This window comes from Balaenoptera physalus (genome assembly GCF_965194825.1).
Source record: "Balaenoptera physalus genome assembly, chromosome: 9".
Classification (NCBI taxonomy): domain Eukaryota; kingdom Metazoa; phylum Chordata; class Mammalia; order Artiodactyla; family Balaenopteridae; genus Balaenoptera; species Balaenoptera physalus.
This window is the reverse complement of record NC_138888.1, coordinates 101,983,440-102,006,757: the sequence shown is the minus strand read 5'-3', so window position 1 is coordinate 102,006,757 and position 23,318 is coordinate 101,983,440. Positions and strand designations below refer to the sequence as shown.

General features: G+C 38.8%; 1 protein-coding gene across 3 annotated transcripts in view; it reads left to right on the top strand.

The window, feature by feature from the left end:
* The window catches only part of ADGRB3 (adhesion G protein-coupled receptor B3), a 793,357-nt gene extending 781,243 nt beyond the window's left edge, over positions 1-12,114 (top strand). For all 3 annotated transcript variants that reach the window (XM_082474137.1, XM_082474138.1, XM_082474139.1), the window contains 2 exons: positions 3,752-3,856; positions 10,216-12,114. In XM_082474137.1, coding sequence (XP_082330263.1) covers positions 3,752-3,856; positions 10,216-10,404 — 294 coding nt within the window. In that variant the 3' untranslated portion in view covers positions 10,405-12,114. The remainder of the gene's footprint in view (positions 1-3,751; positions 3,857-10,215) is intronic.
* Positions 12,115-23,318: the final 11,204 nt, after the last annotated feature.

The following is a 23,318-nucleotide window of genomic DNA, read 5'->3' as shown; positions in this document are numbered from 1 at the left end:
AATGCCTGTAATATTTGAAAGGTGTTATAACTGAAGGAACCTGAATTTTATATGTATTGCCAATTAGAATATATTTGCTTGCTTAAGTAGAAAATCCACATGAGTTACAGTTTTGTCGCAGAAGTCAATTTCTTTGAGACACAGGATGTTTAGGTCACAAAAGAAAGAAAAAGGTAAACAGATAAACACTAAGGTCTGTAAAAATCCAAAAAGAGCCATCAAAATGAACCAGTAAGATTTATAAGCATGAAAACTTCTTATTAGGTGAGCAAGATGATCAAAGGCATGACTGCTTCAAATAAGTAATTATTTAGGCAAGTAAATAAATCAAGGGAAACCCTTATTATTTGTGACAACTAAAACTGCAGCTTAAGTTTTTATCCCAGAACATTACTGGGATAGAAACCATCCAATATTCACTGTGATGCTGGCTTTCTTGTCAATGGAACCTTCCCCACTAAGAAAAGCAGAAAGAAGTACTTGAGTTTATGAACAAGACAGAATCATGCATGGAAGGTCAAACTGGGCCCATGACAGATATGTGAGCTGTCCCTTGGCAACCCTAATGTGACATTCCTCTCAGAACCAGCAGGCCATCATTGCTATGGTGCTTTCTGGCTGTGCTAAGATGGCAGTTTCAAATTAGAATGATTATCTGGCATGAGGATGTTTCTAGATAGGAAGGGCCCTGAATTTTAGCATCTAAATTTTTCATTTGTCTTTATATTCATTTCAGGGTCCTTGAGCTTTATTGTTCAGAGTAGCTTTCATGAACTTACAGAGAACACTGCAAACTGCTTTTTGGTTATATCGTAGTGGTATCCACCATATACATTTCTGAGAATGTCTTAACAATCCAACTCCTCAAAATAAAATCCATTCGGTTCAGAATCAGGCACTGCCCATTCAATCAGGATATGATTTAAAAACTCCTATCAGTTAATGTATCCTCATTTCCATGGGATATATTTGACACTTTGTTTGCTTCATTAAACATGCTTTACCCATCAGAGATATCTGGTTACAAGAGACAGAGAGTGACTTTGACTGACAGACAAAAGAGAACTTTGTTGGAAGGATATGGAAAAACTCACCTCTTGGCAGGGGACGGTAAAGACCTTGATGGACAGTTCCCCAGTGCAAAGTCGGGACCCTCTGATGAAATAAAAGAAAAGTGGAAGACGACACAGCAAGCTCACCACAGGGCCACCTTAGAGCAGGCGTGCTATGCCAGTAGTATCAACCATCTTAGAAGAAAATAAGTCCATATCTTTGGAAAGGAATGATCTCCTTGAGGAAAGGGGATTTGGGCATAAGATTAAAAATTGTACTAGGAATTCTCTGCATTTTATAAAATGGAAGAAAGAGAACAAACACGATGCAGGAATAACTGATTTGAGAATATGCAACTTAAAAATGAATATGTAAAGATTGGGGAACTGACCTCACTTGGATTTCTCTTAGCAAATTTCCCTGTCACTTACTGCTATAACAGCACCGCTTGTTTTCGTTACCACAGTCTAATTTAACTTGCATTTGAGTTATTATGTGATTAACACCTAGGTCCTCCATTGCACCTCAAACTATAAAAGGGCAGGGACTCTACCAGATTTTGCACGCCATTGTTACCCCCCCGTTTAGCTCAATATGTGATGTCATGAATACGTATTAACTGACAGAATGAAATATCGTTAGAGAAATGTCAGTACTATGACATCACTCCTACTGCACCCTAGCACAAAGTAACTGTGTGGTTAGACTCGTTATCATGAAAAACACTATTTGTAAGTTAGAGCCAGAGTCAATATTCGGATGACTATAGTTTTGTTTTGTTTTTTTTTAAAAGCATTTCTCCCCCTCCCCGCCCTAAGTTCCCTGAAAGTCATCAGACCCGCCCATCGCCACCCCGCTGTCAGAGTCTGGCTCCTGCCAAAAAAAAAAAAAAAAAGCATTCCTTGTAACACAAATTCATATTTTAGTCAGTGTCTTAGGACCTGGTGCTGCTGGAGATATTTGCCTCCCTAAGGACAGAATGTACTGCATTGTTTGCCAGCTACTTGGTCCTCAATATCCTTCCATCGCGTTGCTTATGCAAATCTCCCTCTCATCAGTCCCCATCAGCTATCACTAGTCAAGTTACGTTTGCCTGGTGTTTCTCTGCAAACCCTGCAAATCTGTTTCTTGTACTCTCCCCAGAACTGCAGGGAAGTTAATCACTCTGTAGCCGGGTGCTGTGTTTCATGCTCCTGTCACCACTGATGGTGCCATGTCCCCACCCTCCCCACCTGATTCATCAACAGCGAACTCCTAGAGCTCAGAGGAGCCAGGGTGGAGATAATCCAGTAGAGCAAGACTTAAAATGGCAGAATTCTCTCTTATGAAAGTAGGCTAGTGAAAATAGAAGAATTAGCTAAACAAAGTATTGCCTAAACACAGATTCATTAAATATAGGAAATTAAAGTTGGCATAAGAGAGAAGAAGCCTTTTTAAAATATGTTAAAAATGCCATTTGCATTTTTCTTTTGCTGTTTTTGTTCTCAAGGAGATAGTGTTCTGCGCAAATGTCTTTTGAGAAGAAAATTGGGCATTATGGATCTTCCTCCAAAGATATATTTCTTTTTTCAAAACAAATCCTGACTTCTGAAAATATTTGTAATTAAAACAATAGACCAAATGTTCAGATCCTAGCTTAGGCATGAATATAGTATACCCATGCAATCCACAAGAGAAAATGGTGAGTTATGAATCACATGCTTAAAAAAACTATAAAATCTTACACAAACATGAAGGCATAATCTTGGAGAAGCACCAAAACATTGAAATTTTTAACTTTTAAAAATCACAGTAGAGGAAGGTATTTTGTCCTTTACACTTGTAAATACAGGGAATTTATTATCTAACTCTTCTTTGTTAGTGCTCTTTTAAATGCTCTGTAACAGAAAAAGATTCAGCTCATGATATTATACCTACCCCAAGGTCATTTTTTATTTCTGACTCTATTTGTTGAGTTATGATGAAGTTGGAAGAAGTATATCACCAGGGATGAAGAATATCAATATATTTGTATCTGTGGTTGTAGAAGCTCATCAACCACACGATTTATGCTCTGAATTCTAAGTGTTAAGATTCTGTACCATTTTGTAAACAAATATGTGAAACCTATGGGTCAGATTTTCCTTCTGCGAGGCTCAATCACTATTCACAGGGAAAGTGTAAGATTTTAGATCTCACATTATATTTCAGACATTTTAGTGCTTTGAGTCAGCCTTAAATGGCAGGGCCTGGGATTTTGCTTCCCCTTTAGTACAGCCAGCTAAGATTTTAGTGTTTATAGAAATCAAACATAAAAATGTAATCTCTCCCATGACAAACACGGAGAGACTGTGGTGTTTTACAAGTCAAAATTTTTAAACATTTTTTTTTTATATTGTAACAATTTTTGTAAAACAGCTTTAACTTTGAATGATGAAAATCTTACACAGGAATGACTGCTATATTTTTAATGCACCCACAGGAGAAAACTGTTTTTTGGTAATCTTGTAAATGGAAGAAATAGCCAATTCTTCATGTTCCAGAAGTGCTGACCATAAGACAAGGATTTGGTGCAAACCATTTGCATTTGTGGCATCTCCTGGGACCTTCTAGTTCCTGCAAAACTTGATTTCCCTTATTAGCATAGCAAAATACTAAATCTCTTCTTTTAATGCATAAATCAGATTAGAAATGAGAGCCATCTTACTCTCTTTTGCAGAAGGTCATGCATACAAGGAAGAGGCATATGGAACTGTTTCAGGAACTCAATCAGAAATTTCAAACTTTGGACAGATTTCGGGATATACCAAATACAAGCAGTCTGGTGAGTATGCTTTACTTCATCCGTGCCTGATGCCACAATAAAGATGCATCATGTCAGCTGTCACCCCTGCCTTCGGGAAGCTCTCAGTTGTCTTGGGAAAACAAGAGTGGCAAACTGAAAACTAAGTAATAATCCCCCGAAGGTGCTTTGAAATGTACTAAGAGGCAAATTAGGAATGACAGAGTCTTTAAGTTTTTTATTCATATTTCAAATGTTCTCAATTATAAGGTCTAATTGGAATTAGTTATATATCAAAAATGTGCTGGATTCACCTGGACCTTTTATCATCAGAGTTAAAAGTCAGTTAATTCAAATTTCCAAGTAGTTGACTAAATATTTTCATTTGAATGCCTGGCATTTTAAGGTCATTAAATGTAATATATATAGCCTATATAATATAGATAGATAATATATATTATAAATATATAATATATAAATAACATATATATATATATATATATATCTGTCTCTTTCTCTCCCTCTCTCTCTCTCTCTCTATATATATATATAGAGAGAGAGAGAGAGAGAGAGGGCGAGAGAGAGAGAATTGCTACCTAAAACTAGAGTGGTGGGTTTTGTCTACCAGAGTTTCAGGATACACATCAGCACTGGGGGCTTTGATTGTTGATTGCGGCCATTCTCTTCACTCATTCCCACTACTATAATGCTAGCATAGGATGTAATCAAATAAAATGATGTTTTGCAGCTACTATGTGCATGGCACAATCAAAGCTCCAGAGAAGGCTATATCATTATTCGTGAAAGCACTGGAGCAGGCGTCCAGAAATCAGTATGATGCTTCGACAAGATATTTCAGTTTTATGATGGTGCAAAAGCAATATGTATTCAGTAGAAGTCGTACTTTGAATTTTGAATTTTGATCTTTTCCCAGGCTAGTGAGATGTGGTCCAGTACTCTCTCGTGATGCTGGACAGGGGCAGAGATGCACAGCCCCCACTCAGCCCCGAGATCACGAGGGTGAACAACCGATACACTGACAACCGTTCTGTACCCAGACAACCATTCTGTTTTTCACTTTCAGTGCAGTATTCCATAAATTATGTGAGATAGTCAACACTTTATTATAAAACAGGCTTTGTGTTAGATGATTTTGTCCAACTATAGGCTGATGTAAGTGCCTGAGCACCTTTAAGGTGGGCTGGGCTAAGCTATGATGGTCAGTAGGTTAGGTGTATTGAATGCATTTAGACTTATGATATTTTCAACTTATGATGGGTTTAATGGGACGTAACCCCGTCATAAGTTGAGGAGGATCTGTAGAAGAAAGCTCAAGCAAGAGCTATCTGCTTGAGCTTTCTAGCAGATAGTTAGCTTCTGCTAAGAACTCGAGAGCTCAAGAACGATCTTGAGCAAGTTACAAAGCTCAATTTCTGAACCTCAATTTTCTCCTTCTAATTTGGGCATAGAAAAACAGTCATTAGTAATGCGCTTCCTTCGATCCTCACACTTTCCAAAGCGGGTGGGACCCTGAGATGCTACAAGCTGAGGCTCAGCTCTGAGAGCTGGAGCTGGGACAGCCGTCTGACTCCACGCTTCTCCTCTCCAAGCGTGGCACTCCTTCTTTGCCTCACACTTTTGCAGGCCCTGGCTGGACCTACTCCTCCCAACCTCTGGCGTTCTGAAATACATGTCACTCTAAGGTATTTTGGGTCACTTTCTAATGCTAGTGATTCTTTCATACGTGTATGGGTCTTAATCCTGGCTTCCTGATTAGTATCATTAGCTTATCAACGGCAAGAATTTTTGTGTCTTTGTGTTTTTCTTGTATTCTTCTCAGTACTAAGTATGATGTTGGTCATGCATGGTAAGTTACCAGTAAACGACCGCTCTTGATTTCTTGCGGGTCTAATAGTTTAATCTGCATTTGTTAAATGAAGGTTATCAGAAATATATACACTTTAACTCTTCATTGGTCTCTAAAGAGTTTGTGTATATCAGTCTATTTTCCTCCATACAGCAGGAATCATATGTTATGTGGAATCATCAACACAACACTAAGCATAGAGAAAACACTTATACGTAGTGAGTGATTCTTTCTCATCTATGCCCCACCCCCCGCCCCAAATATTAAGCTGTCAATTTTTAGTTAGCAGGAAAATGAAAATTGCACCATTCAGATTAGACCTAAACTTAGTAGCTGCTCATTTTGAAATGTTGAAAGCTAACATTGAAATAAATTGAAGAAACTTCATTTTGTTTTTTGTTTTTTCTAAGAGAAGGTTATGTTTACCAATCCAGAAGCCTTAGGCAACAGATGCAGCTGGCTGACTGCTATAATATGACTATAATTTCCCCTTGTATGGTCTGGGTATTAAATCATTAATGGCACAAATATCTGTATCTCAGTTTCCTGACAACCAAAATAGTCTACTAATTACAGCACATCTCTGCAGCAGGCGCCTGCCTTTTCTAGAAAGGATTTATAAATATTTATCATTTGGGAGGTTAGGAGTGGGGAGGCTAGTTGTCATTGCTGCTTCACCATTGTCCTAAATACATGAGAACAGAGAAAAAAATCCGTATCCAGTTCTGATTAATAAGGAACGTGTGAGTGAGTTCACTATCCTTAATTCAGTCATATAATTCATAGTGGCACATTGCTAATGGAACTGCATAATTGGGTGGAGAAAGACATTTTCAAAACACACACCTCAATAAAGTCTGTTTCATCTTTTTTTCCGGCTCCTAACTCACAGCACCTGCCTGGCACCTGCAAATGATGATAATTATGTAGAATGTGGGGAATCAAAGGGAAACCAAAAGACCATTAAGTCCGTCTCCCTGCTCCAGCCCGGACAGCACCTGCATCCCTACAAGGGGTAGACATTGTTAACAACCCCTCCCTGTGAGTGTCTCCATCAGGATCTCACCCCCGCAAGGAGCAGCTCCAAATTCTCCCTCTTTTAGAATGTAAAATAAACACATTCTCTTTCACTTTGTCCCCGCGATCGCGATCGGTAGACTGGAAGATGGAAGGAAAGAAAGAAGAGAGGGAGGGAAGAAAAGGTGAAGGGAAGGAGGGAAAAAGGAAAGGATGGAGGCGGGAGGGACTTACCAGTCTGCCCGACCCTCAACTCTGGCTGGACACTGCGGGAAACACGCAGGCAGCCCAGGCCATGTTTCCAGTGGCTCTGAATTCTCATATTCCATTAATGTTCTCTATTTATACAGCCTAAGACCACGTTCGCATTTTTGGAAGCCTCACGCATGTTGGCTTATACTAAGTTTATAATTGATTAGGCCTTTATCACACATGCTTCAGTTTAAGTACATCGCCTCTGTTCTATACTTGAGCTCAAAAAGCAAACCAACCAACGTAAAACAGTTACATCAAGTCAGAAACTTGTACCAACTCTGATTGAATTTTATATCAGTATTTAGGCCTCCACTGAAAGCTTTCCTGGCCTGGGTGGCTCTCCCTGTGGAATTCAGTGACCCCCCATGGGCTGTTCCAAGGTTGATCGTTCCTTGGACCGTTGAACAGTTTACACTTTCCACGTGAGAATCCATCCACCCCAAGCACAGAGGAAGATGAGTGGCCCGTGGGCACCAGCCCCCTCACTCCCTGGGGCTCCTGTTCCCACCCTGATTGCTGGGTGTGGTGGTTCTTCTCCACTCAAGGGTGTCCACACACTTGGGAACAGTGGTCAGAACTACAGCTCAGCAGGGAGTACCATGGGTTGCCAGAGGAGATGAACCACATTAACTAATCTATTACCCACTAATAGAAGCTCTTGGAAATTCGATCAGTCCCGTACTGGCAATAATACTCTTTGAAATTAGAATCTAGACATCCTGACAGAGTTTAAAATGGGCCTTTTTAGTTCCTGTATCCATGGTGCTTGATCTTTAAAATACAAAAGGAAAATCACACTTGTTCCAAACATAATGAAACCTTTATTTTTAAAGCCAGTGAACTAACACTTTACATATCTTGAATCCTTTTAGGATTGAACTTATTCAACTTTCTGTCAAACCTAGGATTCCCAGAAAGCTCCTTGAGACAGCCTTCCTCCAAGATGGATAAATCCACCCCATGGCTTTCCATCAACGACTGATGGCTCAGATACCTGTAGTGCCACCTAAGGTCCAACCATTCTTCATTGCCTACAAAATAAATTCCAAATTGGGAAGTAGCCTGGCAGGCGAAGCCCCTTATGATCTGGCTTTCAATTCACCTTTGCCTGTTTTTTTCTGATATTCTTTTTCACTCCAGCTAAAATGAATTGGCACTGTTCTGAGATGTCCCATCTCCACACTCTCTGGATTTGTACTTCTTGGTACACGTGCCTTTCCAGCCACCTGATCTCCAGCCACACATATGTCTTAATGACAAAGCTCATTCTTCTATGCCAGCCTTAATGTCGCTTTTCTCAGAAAGTTCTCTGTGCTCCACAAAGGGAAGCCATATTTCCACCCTCCGAACTCCCTCAGCACTCTTTCCGGATCGTAGATGTGGATATAACTGTATATTTTATACCTTCATTTAACTATAGACACCTTTATGATATGTATGATTACTATCTAGTGAGCATTTATTAAAATCAGGCATCATACTAAGCCCCTCCATGTTTTTTATCTTTGCAGCCTCACAAAGTAGGTAATGAGCTGCACCTTTGGCCAACTCCTTTGGCCCAAAAGACAAAGCATATCTCTCTTTTGCAAATAATAAAGTTGAGATTCAGAGAAATGGTATAAATTGTTCAAGGTCACATTCATATGGAATGGAGTAACTGGAATTTGGACCTGTGTGTATTGGGCTTTAAATCTATGCTCCCTGGTGGACCATGTGCTTTTCACCAAGTGATTTATCACCTTACTCTCCCTAGCACCTAATATGATGCCAGCACAGAGCAGCTGATAAATAAACATGGGTTGAAGGGAAGCAAGGAAGGAGAGAGGGAAAGAAAAGAGGGAGAGAGAGAAAAGGGGAGAGTTACAAGACTATATAGTTCATGAGATTTTAAGGTATTAGACTAAATCAGAATTAATCCACTGTACATATCCCCAAAGTTAACTTTGTATTAAATCTTTACCTATTAGCTATTTTTTTTCTTGTGTGTCATCATGATTAAGGCTAATAAGTGCTGAAAACATCTAATGTGTTGAGAATTTTAATAACGTAATTTCTAGTTATAAGTATTTCTGTAAGTCGCCTCTTTTGCCTATCCCAACCAGAGAATGATTTTTAATATACTGAATGGAATCCAAATAATTATTCAAGTACCTGTTTTATGTTCCCCCTGCTAATAGATTGTAGTCAGTTGAAGGCCAGAATTTGTGGGGGGATGAGGGGGGGAAGGGAGAGGTAGTAAAGGACACATTTGACAACCATAGTTGTTTTAGCTTAAGTTTTTTCTAAGGAGATTTCAGTCATGATTTCCTTCTTGTTCTTTGATGTTATTCAGGTTAGTGTATCCTATTCAAAGCCCCTCATTTTACAGAAATCTTTAAATCACACTTCTTTAAAATAGAGAAATTTTACTGCTAACTTTCAGCAAATACCAGACTATAAAAACCACAAATGATGTCTGCTCATGCAGTCATCGAGCACCTATAACATGGAAGGTCTCGGTGGTGGCATAATTAGGCAGATCTTAAATCTTAGGTAATTAGAGGGTGTGGACTATGAAACTTAAGAAGAAATGACTTGTAGACATTTTTTTTAAATGCTTATATTGCTGGATATGTTTTCCGAAAAAGGTGTGCTCTTTGAAAGGATTTGTGCTAGTGTGCCACCCAAGTATATAGAAAATTGTGGGGAATATACATCAGATAAAAAAATAGATTACACAAGCAGCATTTTCATATTCTAAAAAGGATAATTTCTTGCAGAAAAACTAAACAAATACAGTGATCTAAAATTTCATTTTATGAAATATGGCTAGTTTGGTTTACAGTTTTTAATGTTACATAACATGCCCTATGACATAGCCTCAATTTTTTTTATCCCTCCAAAGATTCTGACAAAATACTTAAATTTTCTACATGTAATCTTAGCAGTAACTTAACGCTCCTTCCTACCTGAACATGTAGCCATCCTGACCCTTCACAAGATGCCGCAAAACAAAACATCATCTACCTTGCCTTCTATAATACTATTCACTTCCTTTGATTGCTGGAAAATTTTAGGGTAACTCAAAAAAGGTGTTCATCAATTTGTTCAATGAAAGAAAACTGAAATCAAAACCATTTCCTGCAGCTGGCCACAATTTCAAATCATCTCTGAATCACATAAACTGGATTAAGCTTAGGAACAGGCTCTCTTCCTGGAAATTTCAACAAGCAGCAATCCTAGTCATCACATAAATGACTCTCTTCCCCTCTCTTCTCGACAGGAAAACCCAGCACCAAACAAGAATCCATGGGACACTTTCAAAAACCCCAGTGAATACCAACACTACACCACAATCAATGTCTTAGATACAGAGGCAAAGGACACCTTGGAACTGAGGCCAGCAGAGTGGGAGAAATGTCTGAATTTGCCTCTGGATGTGCAGGAGGGGGACTTTCAAACAGAAGTTTAACAAAATCAAAATGGACTGAGGTGGAGACAAAATGTATTGCACTGACACTTAAGACTTGGGAAGCCTGACATTTCTATCCGGACAGTGTGACTCTCATGTCAACACCTCCACATGCCAAATGTCAGTGGTGTTTGCTTTGGTAACTTCTCCCTAGTCAGGCGAGTGGAGAGAAGCCCAGGTGTACAGTCCTGACCACCCTGTGTTGTAAGTACCCGTGGAATGGATTTGTAGGGTAAACTTTATAGATAAACCTCAAGCAACGATTCATGTTGTAACCGCTTCATATGGTTTAGTTTTCAAAAAACTTCACCATGAAGCACAATGTATATATTTATGCAGTTTTTAAAGTTTATAACAGTCTGTTTGGCCATTACTACACTTTTTACTTTATAATATAAAAGCAAAGTTTTTGTCATTAAATGAATGTTTGTTGAGCTACATTCTTCATTGCTTTAAATGCAATAAAGTAATAATCTCACTTTTATATGAATAATATATTTCACATCTTTATTATTGCAGTTTTCTCTAGAAAGCTCTGAGTAGCTTTCTCTGCTGCAGCTGTGTATAAAATATTTAAAATGTTGTATGGTGTAAATAAACTTTTGTCTACATATCAGTTTTTTAGTGCATTTTATTTTGGATTTGTTGAACGGAAATTTACATATTTATAAAGTTTTGTTTCACTACAGATACTGAAAATGTATTCATGGTTTTAATAGCATACCATTATTACTCCTCTGAGGCTAATGATTTCTCCAATGTAATAGTAGTAATAGTGCTTCTGTATTTTCTACTCACACACCCTTTGGAACAATGTACCATGTGAATGGGGCTTGTCAGAAATCTGCTGCCATCATACTCTTACATAAATATTACGTTTTTTCTCTCTCATGGCCAAAAAAGATAACTTCTAGTAGGAAACAGTAAGTTACCATACAAAAAATAATACAGGGACAATGTTTATTATAAGTAATGAAGTTCACTGCATGTTTCACAGAAGAAACTACTTGTACTACCGTTCTTCATAGCATATGGGGAAAATGAACTTATTCGGGATTTTTTTTAAAACTGTATCTGTACATTCTCTAGCAGAAGGAGAGGGGAGTGAATGTATTGGCAGATGATTTATCTGTGATTTGAGGAGTCTGACATGAGCCTACTGCAGCAGGCTCCCTGGTGTCCTGTCTGGTGTTAGAGCCACACAGTAATGTAACCCCCCCTTCAGGGTGACACCAGAGGAACCCGGGGGCCAGGGGGGCAGGTTGGGAAGAGGACTTCAGCAATTTCCTCATCCTTTCGGGGATGATGAGATTGTGCCTTTCAGTCTGAGGGAAGTAAAGGGAGTGGGGAGGAGATTGGGGGCTTCGAAATTTCTAAGATGTTTATTTAGTTTGCTGGTTAAGCCTGGGCTGCACAGTCTTCTGTGGTCTGGCCGAGACTCAGATGGGCTCCTGCTGCCAGTGACCGAGGGGAACCCCGGCCCACAGGCCACGAGGCAGACACCAAGGTGCTTCAACCTCAAGGGCGCCTCTGAGCTCGAGCCTTAAAACCCAACTCCTGTCAGATACCCTTCCTGTGCTCCATGTAAAGACGTGAGAAGTCTACTTTTAATCAGATTTTACAAATAAAAGTGACATCATTATGCAAAAAAGAATACAACATAACGAAGGACTGGTTTTTCAATAAAAATAAACTTGATGCTAATGATAATGTAATTGTAATATTTAATGCCTATTAAATTGATCAGATGACTTTCCGGTGGCAGGAATAATATTTAGTAAATTTCTCTCACTTTCTCTCTCTCTCTATTATATATAAACACACATATATATGCATGTGTGTATATGTATACATATACATATACACACATATACATATGCACATATATGTATATAAAATCCATAACGCTCAGCTCCAGCTCAATACCCTGTAGATGGAATGAAAATCATATATACAGTTCCCCATTTCAAATTGTAAAATCTTGATGAAAAAGAAAAAAAAACTCAATAAGCATATGTTTGAAAACAAATTCTATATGTTTAAAGACATAAATTCAATATATTATAGTAATATTTCTTCTAAAACCATAATATTCATGGCCATAAAACAAAAACTTATACTTTTTGCCATTTTTCTCTAGTTCTAATAACTCTAAATATTAGATTAATATATGAAAGCTAACCAAAAGTTGCATACTTAAAAATGTTAGTGTAAATTTACTCTAAGAAGGATGCCGAGTTGTAGTGGTGCTTTCTGTTTTTAAATCAGTAAGAAAAAATATGCAGGTCAGTAAGTATCAAGGAATCATCATTTTAAGGCAGCCCTCTTCTAGTACACGCCTTTGAAGTTTCCACTGCACTTACACATGTACTCTGCCAAAGTGGGTGCAGCTGTCACCTAGATAGTGCTGGGCACATCCCTCTGAGCCAACTCAGGGCCTGCCAGGGTCCTTGTGCCCTTGAACTGGAAGGTCTCCCCTTCTACATGACCGGATTTTCCTTATGCTTCAGGATAACGTCATATTTCTTCTTCACGAAGTTATCCATGATTTTCCAAGCTAGAAAATAATTTCTCCTGTGAACTCTTACAGCACTGCTTCTGTACCTCTCCTAGGATTTTTGAAATCTTCTTTCTTGTTACTTATACACATTTCTGATATCCTCTGATGGGCTGTAAGTGCCTGGAGGGCAGGATTCACATCTGATCCATTTTTGTATCTGTAAGGGACCTACCACAATAATGTGCACACAATATGTATTTGTTGAATTATTTGTGGAATTTATTTTAGAATTGCTTACAGTCATATATATCGTCACACATCCAAAAGAGTTTACTGAACAATTATTATGTGTTTACTTCTATAAGCCCTCTGTTTTAGGTAGCTCACAATATACTGAAGATATGAGATACATATGTGAAACAAGTATTAATATTATTTAAATATTAAGAAGCTCTTATTACCCTATATTGTCTTTTTGTCCTTAAGATTACCACATGGGGCAGTAATTAATTACCCTAAAGATGGGGCTCAGAAGAGGATAAGTGAGCTACCTAAGATCACCATAAATAAATGACAGACCCACTATTAGAGCCCAGGTCTTCTGACTTCTACTTTGGGACCATTCTCCTGATGCCACGGTATTTCCACTTGTTCCTTCTACGTTATTAAATCCCCAAATCAAATAACAACAAGTTCCATGGAAACGTTTTTCAGGTGAATCATAGAGGCAGAAAACTGAAAACATGCATTAGTTGTCATGGGGGTGCTGAGGCTGGAGCTGATTGTAGCTGAAAAGCATGGCTTATCCAAAATAACAGGTGATTTTAAACAGATTTGGATCTAGAGTCCATTGTGTGGTTCTATTTGCACCTGCTTTACTTCTCAAACCCACTTGAAATGTACTTAATTTTTCCCCAGTTTTGTTATTACCTGCACACATGCAGCTGGAGACGGAAGAGAGAAGCCAACCTGAATTTTCAGGTTGGATTCAGACACCTGGTAAAAATATATAGCTGCAAGAACTTTTTTTAAATAGGCATAATCCAAAACCCACTGCTTCAAAAAATTCAGCTTGTAATTTTTGAATCACTCTTAGCTTCTTAGGAAAACTTTATTAGTTTTAGTTTTCCAGAGTTATTGTCAAAATCAATTCATGAAATCCTACAATGTTGTAGCACTTCATTGAAGAATATGAGACAAACATGTTTCCAGCATGTCAATCTACACAGAGTTTCACATGATGAAAAAATCATCTTGCCCCTGAGATGTTTCTGTAGTTATCTGTAACTGGGATATTACAACAGAAAAGAGGTTTAATAAGAACAGAGAACCAGAAGAACATAGAGACTGAAGAAATTTTGGTGACCAATGAAAATGGCTATCATCTTTTAGGTGTCAAAAAACAAATCCAGACTTAGGTAAAGAGAACCTTTATTTGAAAAGACTATTGCAATAGGGCAGAGGGGCTGTTGCAGTAAGGAGAACACTCCAACTGTGAGATCCAGAACATCCCAGATGGCAGGTAGGAAGGGGAGAGTCAGCAAGACATGAAGGAACTGCATGGGAGAGTAAGATGAGTGGACAGTGGGACCAAGTAACACTGGGAATGTCTTTCTCGGTGGCTAGACAATTCTGGGACAGACAGGCAGGGGAGGTGGTTCCATTTTCCCTGCTTGGTTAATCTCCTGATAGTTGTTTAAACTCAAGGATGGTCCAAAGTTCAGGAGCCTGGGAAAAGGAAGATGCCCAATTGAAGTTTGGTCAAGTTAACAAGTATTTTGTTCAGATTGGTCTATGGGCACAAACAGTTCTGCTAGTAATCTCGAGACAAAGCATAGGAATTTGGACAGTCTGTTTCTGACTTTTGTCATAAGTAGACAAGATGTTCATCTGAGAGTCTTGTCTAAGTAATATCAGCAGGGTGGTTCTTTGCATTTTTGTAAGACATTTTTTTTTGCAACACAAAAGGGTGGGGGATTTCTTAACCACTGCCATTTCCCAAAGTCATAGGGCTCAGGTAAAGTTCAACACTGTCACAGTGAAAGAAACTAAGCCCACTGGAATGAGAAGAATTATTCAAAAATAGTGCATGTGCAGCCAGCAGTGATTAAAAACAATTTTTCTCATGTTAGACAATAGTCATGGCTCTTTCTGTTTTGCAGATGACATGATACTAAACATAGAAAATCCTAAAGATGTCACCAGAAAACTTCTAGAACTAATCAATGAATTTAGTAAGGTTGCAGGATACAAAATTAATGCACAGAAATCTCTGGCATTCCTATACACTAACAACAAAAAATCAGAAAGAGAAATCAAGGAAACAGTCCCATTTACCATCGCAACAAAAAGAATAAAATACCTAGGAATAAACCTACCTAAGGAGGCAAAAGACTTGTACTTAAAAAACTATAAAACACTGATGAAAGAAATCAAAGATGACATAAACAGATGGAAAAATATATGATGTTCTTGGATTGGAAGAATCAATACTGTGAGAATGACTATATTACACAAAACAATCTACAGATTCAATGCAATCCCTATCAAATTACCAATGACATTCTTCACAGAATTAGAACAAAAAATTTTACAAATTTTATGGAAACACAAAAGACCCCGAATAGCCAGAGCAATCTTGAGAAAGAAAAGTGTAGCTGGAGGAATCAGGCTACCTGACTTCAAACTATACTACAAAGCTACAGTAATCAAGACAGTTTGGTACTGGCACAAAAACAGAAATATAGATCAATGGAACAGGACAGAAAGCCCAGAGATAAACCCATGCACATATGGTCACCTACTCTATGACAAAGGAGGCAAGAACATACAATGGAGAAAAGACAGCTTCTTCAATAAGTGGTGCTGGGAGAACTGGACAGCTATATGTAAAAGAATGAAATTAGAACACTATCTAACACCATACACAAAAAATAAACTCCAAATTGATTAAAGAGCTAAATGTAAGACAGGACACTATAAAACTTTTAGAGGAAAACATAGGAAAAACACTTTTTGACATAAACCAGAGCAAGATTTTTTTGACCCACCTCCTAGAAAAATGGAAATAAAAATAAACAAATGTGACCTAATTAAACTTAAAAGATTTTGCACAGCAAAGAAAACCATAAACAAGATGAAAAGACAACCCTCAGAATGGGAGAAAATATTTGCAAATGAAGTGACAGACAAAGGATTAATCTCCAAAATATACAAACAGCCCATGGAGCTCAATATCAAAAAAAACAAAAAACCCAATTAAAAAATGGATGGGAGACCTAAAGAGATATTTCACCAAAGAAGACATACAGATGGTCAAGAGGCACATGAAAAGATGCTCAACATCACTATTAGAGAAATGCAAATCAAACTACAATGAGGTATCCCCTCACACCAGTCAGAATGGCCATCATCAAAAAATCTACAAACAATAAATGCTGGAGAGGGTGTGGAGAAAAGGGAACCCTCTTGCACTGTTGGTGGGAATGTAAATTGATATATATATATATATATATATATATATATATATATAAACTGCAATTAGTTATGTAGTTCACAGTGTCCCTAAGACCCTTAGATAAAGCCAACATCTCCTCTGTAGACACAAAAGGCCAAGAGGTGCTTTTCATGAACCCTCATGCTGCATTACATGGTGAATTCCATACCAGTAGCCTCCTCAATACCCTGAGTTTTACAGACATAATTCTCATGTCTCTCTCTCTCTCTTTTTTTACACAAAGCCTGTAATATTTTTAATATACCACATATAGGAGATCATAAAAATACTTCTGATTATTTTTTGTACAATTTTTAAAGGTTACACCTCATTTACGGTTATTAAAAAACATTGGCTATATTCCCTGTGCTGTATACAACACAACCTTGTAGCCTGTCTTACACCCAGTAGTTTGTACCTCCCACTTCCCCATCCCAATGTTGTCTCTCCCCTTCCCTCTCCACACTGGTAACCACTAGTTTGTTCTCTATATCTGTGAGTCTGCTTCTTTTTTGTTATACTCACTAGTTTGTTGTATTTTTTAGATTCCTCATATAAGTGATATCATACAGTTTTTGTCTTTCTCTGTCTGATGTATGTCTCTCCTTGAAGGGTAATATGATGGTTAATTTATGTCTCAATTTGACTAGACCACAGTATTTGGTCAAACACCAGTCTATATATCATGGTGAATGTATTTTTTGGAAGAGATTAACATTCAAATTAGTAAGACTTTGAGTAAAGTAGATTACCCTCCATAATATGGGTAGGCCTTATGAAATCAGTGGAAGGCCTTAAGGACTCCCCAAGGGAAAGGAAGTTCTTTCCCCAGATGGCCTTCGGACTAAAGCTGTAGCGTCAACTCTTCTATGGGTCTCCAGCTGCTGGTCTGCCCTGCAGATTCAGACTCACTAGCCTCCACGATCGCATGAATCAATTTCTTAAAATAAATCTCTCTCTGTAAAACATTTACACACACACACACACACACACACACACACACTATTGGTTCTCTTTCTTTAGAGAATCCTAATACAAATAAATACTTAACAACACCCAAGTACAGTCACCAAAACCAGTTTTTCACAGTCAAAACATTGTGCTACAAATACAAAGCTCCCCCAAGATCTGGCTGAATCCAAAAAGAGGAGAACATCATTCTATTTCAAGAAATCACCCATGAAGATGACTTTCCAAAACAGAGGTTTTGGTAATAATCTTAAACTCTTTCTGCGTGCTTGCGAATACTTTATGTGTAAATATTAGTTTAATCCACAAAATAAGGCTAGGAGGCAAGTTCTATCATTATTTCCATTTTACAAATAAAGACACTGGGATGCATCACTCCTCCAACATGACACGAGGCAGAGCCAGGACGCATCCTCATAGCTTGGCCCCAGAATCTAAGCTCGCAGTTATTCTGCTGAAAACTGAATAGTGCTCAGGGGGTAGAAAGTTGAAGGGTAAACTCACTGGCAAGTGTTTGGGATGAATGAAGGACAGATCTGCAGAATCAAGCAGAGAGACATGGGTATCCAGAAGACCACTCCCCTTCCATACAGAAGGATGCTGAGGCAGAATTGTCAAGAGCTTCCCCGGAGCACAAGACTGGGTTTGGTTCAACACAAGGGCACATGACAGAATGAGATCCCAGGGTTGACATCAAAGTACGTTTTGCTTAGAGAATATTATCAGGTTACTAAAGCATGCCATGTTCATATATATACAGAGAGAGAAAGAGAGAGAGAGAGAGCGCTGACCACCCGATGCCTTTAATGGGAACATGCCCAGGGATTCTCACATCTGAGCCTGAGGAGGTGGGAGATGGGGATGGTCCACGGATTCCACTTGGCTGCTCCTTGCTGACCCTCCCCTTCACAGGAGGAGAGGGAAACTGAGCACCAGAAGCGACTGGTTGGCCCTTCTTTTGCCGCCTAACCTCCCCAGTGACCCGAGGATCAGGAAAGCAGAATAAAGAACCAAGCGAACTCCTGGCAAGGCATCTTCATCCTGGGGTCCAGCCATCTCATCACCTCAGCAGACAGACTTTGCTGAAAAAGAGAGATGTTCCCACAGATCACTCTGAGCAAATGTCCTCCGTCATGTGGCCATTGTGAGGAGGACTTTTCTTTATTCTTGTTTCAGGATCTTGGAGTACAGCCAGCTTTTGGGTACCTTTCCTTTTCCTTTTCCTTTCCAGAATTCCTTAGACCCAACTTGCAGACAGATCAGCCATATCAAACGGCCCAATCCGTGAGAGATCTTGGACAAAGCCTTTTCTTTGCACAATTTCATTCTCGGCATTTATCATAGAGGTGAGAACTGGACCTACTTTTCTTCATGGAGCCTGGTGGAAATATAATGCACATACTTTTTGTGCTTTGAATTGAGGCTCTCCCATCCCTATCACGGTTCCCCAGTTTCACCAATCTGGGTCCTCATTTGCTGGGAAGCCCATCTGCTAGGTGCCCATGAAACTATCTGGGGCTGGCTGGCATAGTCCAACCATGCCTGGGGTGAAGCGGCAGCCTCAGTGAGGGCCAGGTTCTCTCTTCTTGCCATGGAAAGCCCTGGAGGAAGAGTCCACAAGCACCTCTGTCCCTGCCAAGTTCGGCAGCAAATTACAGACAACTTCACAGAAATCTATCCTGTGACCTACTGCACAGGTCCCAGGCGTTTGTCCTCAGCACAGCTCCTTTGACTGAGCAGATCACTTATCTGATGAAAAAACTGTATTAGAATCTTAAAAATACTTGAATTGTAAGCAGGGTTGTGTGGTTTTTAAAAATATTTTTTATGATGGTATCAAAAGACCAGCATATCCTAGAGATTGTTTGGTATATTTCTTTTTAAAGGCAATTGTGTAAGTGCTATTTTGGAGCAGCCAAGAAAATGTTAGTAAGCACATGGCATCCAGGTTTCTCAGGAACCCAAGCAGAGACCCTCTGCCCCAGTGTTTCCCCTACACGTTTTCTGGGATGTGGCAGAGCACATCTTCCTGTTGACACCAGCATCTTGACAACCATGTGTTTACATAGCAAGATGCTAGACCTTGTCCGTAATTTCCAATGCTTCACTTCACTGCAGCTGTGCAGAGACCTTCCTAACCTCATTTGAATTAGTGTAATTAACTTCCAATGTTATAATTCTAGCAAAATAGGTGTTTTTTCAGAATTTATCATTTGACACTCAAAGAGAGAATTCTCTAAAAATTATTTCATCATTAAAAGAAATCATCTTGCTTCCTTTAACTATGCATCCAAGAAAAGCATGTAGGCATTCCCAGGCATCTGCCTAGTTGCACATCATCATCTTGCAAAATTGTATAGTCAGGTGAGGGCCGCCCTGAAAATACTTGCTATGTTCAGGGTGAAAGAGGTTAAAAACTATTCTACTTCCTGTTCACAGCAACAAATGCAGGAATATAGGTCACTTAGAAATGACTCCTTTTCTCCTAAGTTGCAAGATATACAAGCCCAGATGTCTCAAATTTTTGTATATCAAAGTCTTTCTGCTGTTCAAAAATTTATAAAAAGCCTTTTCCAGAAGGCTTCAAAAATGTAAATTAGAGAATAAATATCGATTTGCCACTTTGCTTCGTGACCTGTGTTTTCCAGCAACACACGATTAAAACCATGCCTATTATTTTTAGGGGCTGGTGGATGAGGAGGGGGAAGAAGAAAGAGAAGCAGAGGGAGGTAGGAAGACAGGGAGAGAGAGGCGATCAGGATGAGAATTGAGAGCCAGGTTGAGAGCAAGAGAAAAGGCATATGTAGAAAGCACTTAGGGAAAATAAAACAAACGTGTGTTTCTCTGCTGGCCAAAAGCATGAAGACTTGTGGAGATCACAAAGCATCTAGTCCTTGGCCAAAACACTGCGCCAAAAAAAAGGCCAAGAAGCCGGGCAGAGGGCAGGAGGGGAGGAAGGTAGGCAGGCGATGAGGCTGCAGAGGACACACCGAGATACTGACCGGGATTTTAAGCTGTGGGGTCCTTTTTCAAGACTGGTGTCCAGAGAACTTCCAGCTGTGGGCCAGATGTTGCTATGAGCAAGGAATAAAGCTTCTTAAGTGCTGTTCCAATACAGATATTTTACCTATGTATCTAGAGAAAATAGGTTCTCTAGTAAATGGTATAAACTCACTGGGGAAACATATTTATGGCACCACAGAAATATTGTATCTAGAGAAACTAATGCTGTTTTTCATCTGCTTGAAGTCCATTCTTACATTTTGCTAAAGTACTGATCAAGATTAAGAATAAGATTTTTTACCTTCAAGAGTTCATTCAGCCTCAACTATTGACTGGTTACAAAAGCAAACACTACTATTCCCTGTGGCCCAGAGGAACAAATGTTCTGGTTACTTATGTGTAGGAGATGAAAGGAATCTGCTGGACAGGAAAAAAGGTGGCAGAGGAGAAAAAGAAGAAGAACAGGAAAACAGGAGGGGTCATGGGTACCTGGACATAATTGCTTTCTAGTTATGTAGAAAGTGGGACAGCAAAGTACATCTAATAATAGCTTTACTACCTGAGGCAGGGTGCGTTGAATCTGCTCTCACTTGGAGACTCTATAATTCCGATGAAGGATTTTGACCCATAAAATTCATATATCAAAATACATAAAGATCATATAGAGGAAATGAATGTCATTAAAGAGGCCATGTGATTTTTTATTCCATGGCAGAAGTTTCTGAAATATAAATCTTCTCCATGGAATGCCATCTCATTACCAGCCCATGGTTTATAAGTCATATAAAAGTGTCCCTTGCTTCTGTCTTGGGGGAGAAGTTCATAGTACATGCCTCATTTACAATTTGACAAAGCCCTTGAAAATTTATAGCTTTTTTTCTTTTACTAAATTTTTGTTTTTAATGAAAGTGAAACTATGAATGCTCCTACACTCTAATGAAAGAAAAGAGAAGAAAGTTAGCACTTCATGGTCACCATCACACACTATCACATTACAGGAGACAGCACTGAGTCCATTGCTGTTTTTGTAACATAATCTGGTTACATAATCTTACAGGAGACGTGATATGAAAATGCCTTCTTTCTTTGAAGAGAGTAAGAGGCTATTGAAATATATGATAAGACTGACCTGGCCCAGTGTAAATACCCAGTAGCAGCAAGGATTTACTCCTTTTTCTGAGAATAAAGAAATCTTTTTCTTTTCTGACTAGGATAACAAATGCAGTTAAGAACTAAGTTATTGAAAAGTAGATTATCAGGTAGCCAACTCATTTCCTGATGTGATCAGCAAAGCTGAAAGGGTACTTGGGGACATTGGTGAGGAAGGATTGGAAGTGACAGAAAGCCACAACTCACCAATACTGCTTGGTGACAGGGAGCACAGACCCTTGTGAGGTGTGCTCATTTATTTCCTCTGCCTTATCTCCAAAAGGTCTGTTCTCCGTTTGATTACAAGCTGAATCTGGCTTCTCAAATCAATTCTTCTAACATAAAGTGATGGTGTTCAGTTAAGTGACTGTTTTTACCTAGTCGGTTCCTGGTGAGCTGAGCCCCGCGTGACTGCTTCTCTTCGGGAGAGCTCTAAGGCTCAAAAGGTCACAGCAGCCATCGTCAAATCTTCCCTGACCCCGAATCTTACCTTATCTACCATACCAAGTCTGGGAACATTCTAGAAAAGCTTCTCCAGCGCAGTGACTGACTCCAGGTTCCCCACACACAATGGAACATTTGCAAACTATGCAGCAATCATCCCTGTTTTGTTGACCTCAGAGTTTGATTTATTATTTCCAAAAGCAACACAAGGATCTCTTATTTTTTAGAAAAAGAACATTGTACAAAAAGAAAAAATCTGCCAATGTTTGTTTGAAATTACATCCATAGGTAGGTTTATTGGACCTTGAACTGCTCAAGTAATGCAGAGAATTCCCTTCAGCTACTTACTGTCCCACAATGAGAGCTACTGATGACCTTTAAAAATGTTATCTAACCACATAATAATAAAAGTTATTGAAATAACATCAATATTTCTCCTACCTGCAGTCTAGGTCTTTCTGGAACACTTCCAAAGATTTTCAGAGAATAGAATTTATTTACCAAAAAGTATGTTCTAAGTTTTTCTTTTATGTAAAGACAGGTATTTGAATTATTTAAATTGTTAAGATTACTTAGAGCAAGGCTTGTGTTCAGATATAACGTCAGCCTATAACGTCTCTGCCAACAGCACTAAGTACATAAGTAGATAATCACTGTCACAAAGCAATTTAGGTCTCCAGCAAAACATTGAGGAAGATGTGCCCATCACAAACTTGTCTTCTGTTGGCAAATTGCTTCCAATCAAATGGTTGAAGTTAGAGTTTCTTTTTTGTGTGTGTGGTTTCTATTTTTTTTAAATTTTTATTGGAGTATAGTTGCTTTACAATGTTGTGTTAGTTTCTACTGTACAGCAAAGTGAATCAACGTTATGTATACATATATCCTCTCCTCCTTGGATTTCCTTCCCATTTAGGTCACCACAGAGCACTGAGTAGAGTTCCCTGTGCTGTACAGTAGGTTCTCATTAGTTATCCATTTATACATAGTATCAATAGTGTCATAATATGAGCATTATGTCAGTCCCCATCTCCCAATTCATCCCACACCCCCCTTTCCCCTTTGGTGTCCATACGTTTTTTCTCTACGTCTGTGTCTCTATGTCTGATTTGTAAATAAGATCATCTATACCAATTTTTTTCAGATTCTACATATATGCATTAATATACAACACTTGTTTTTCTCTTTCTGACTTACTTCACTCTGTATGACAGTCTCTGGTTCCATCCACATCATAGAGATGGTTTCACCACCATTTTGGGATCAGTGTAGCCCCCAACTGAATTCTCCAATTTCCAAAAGAAAATAAAATATGTTCATTAAAAACTCAAAATACTAGCTGCACAACTTACTGCA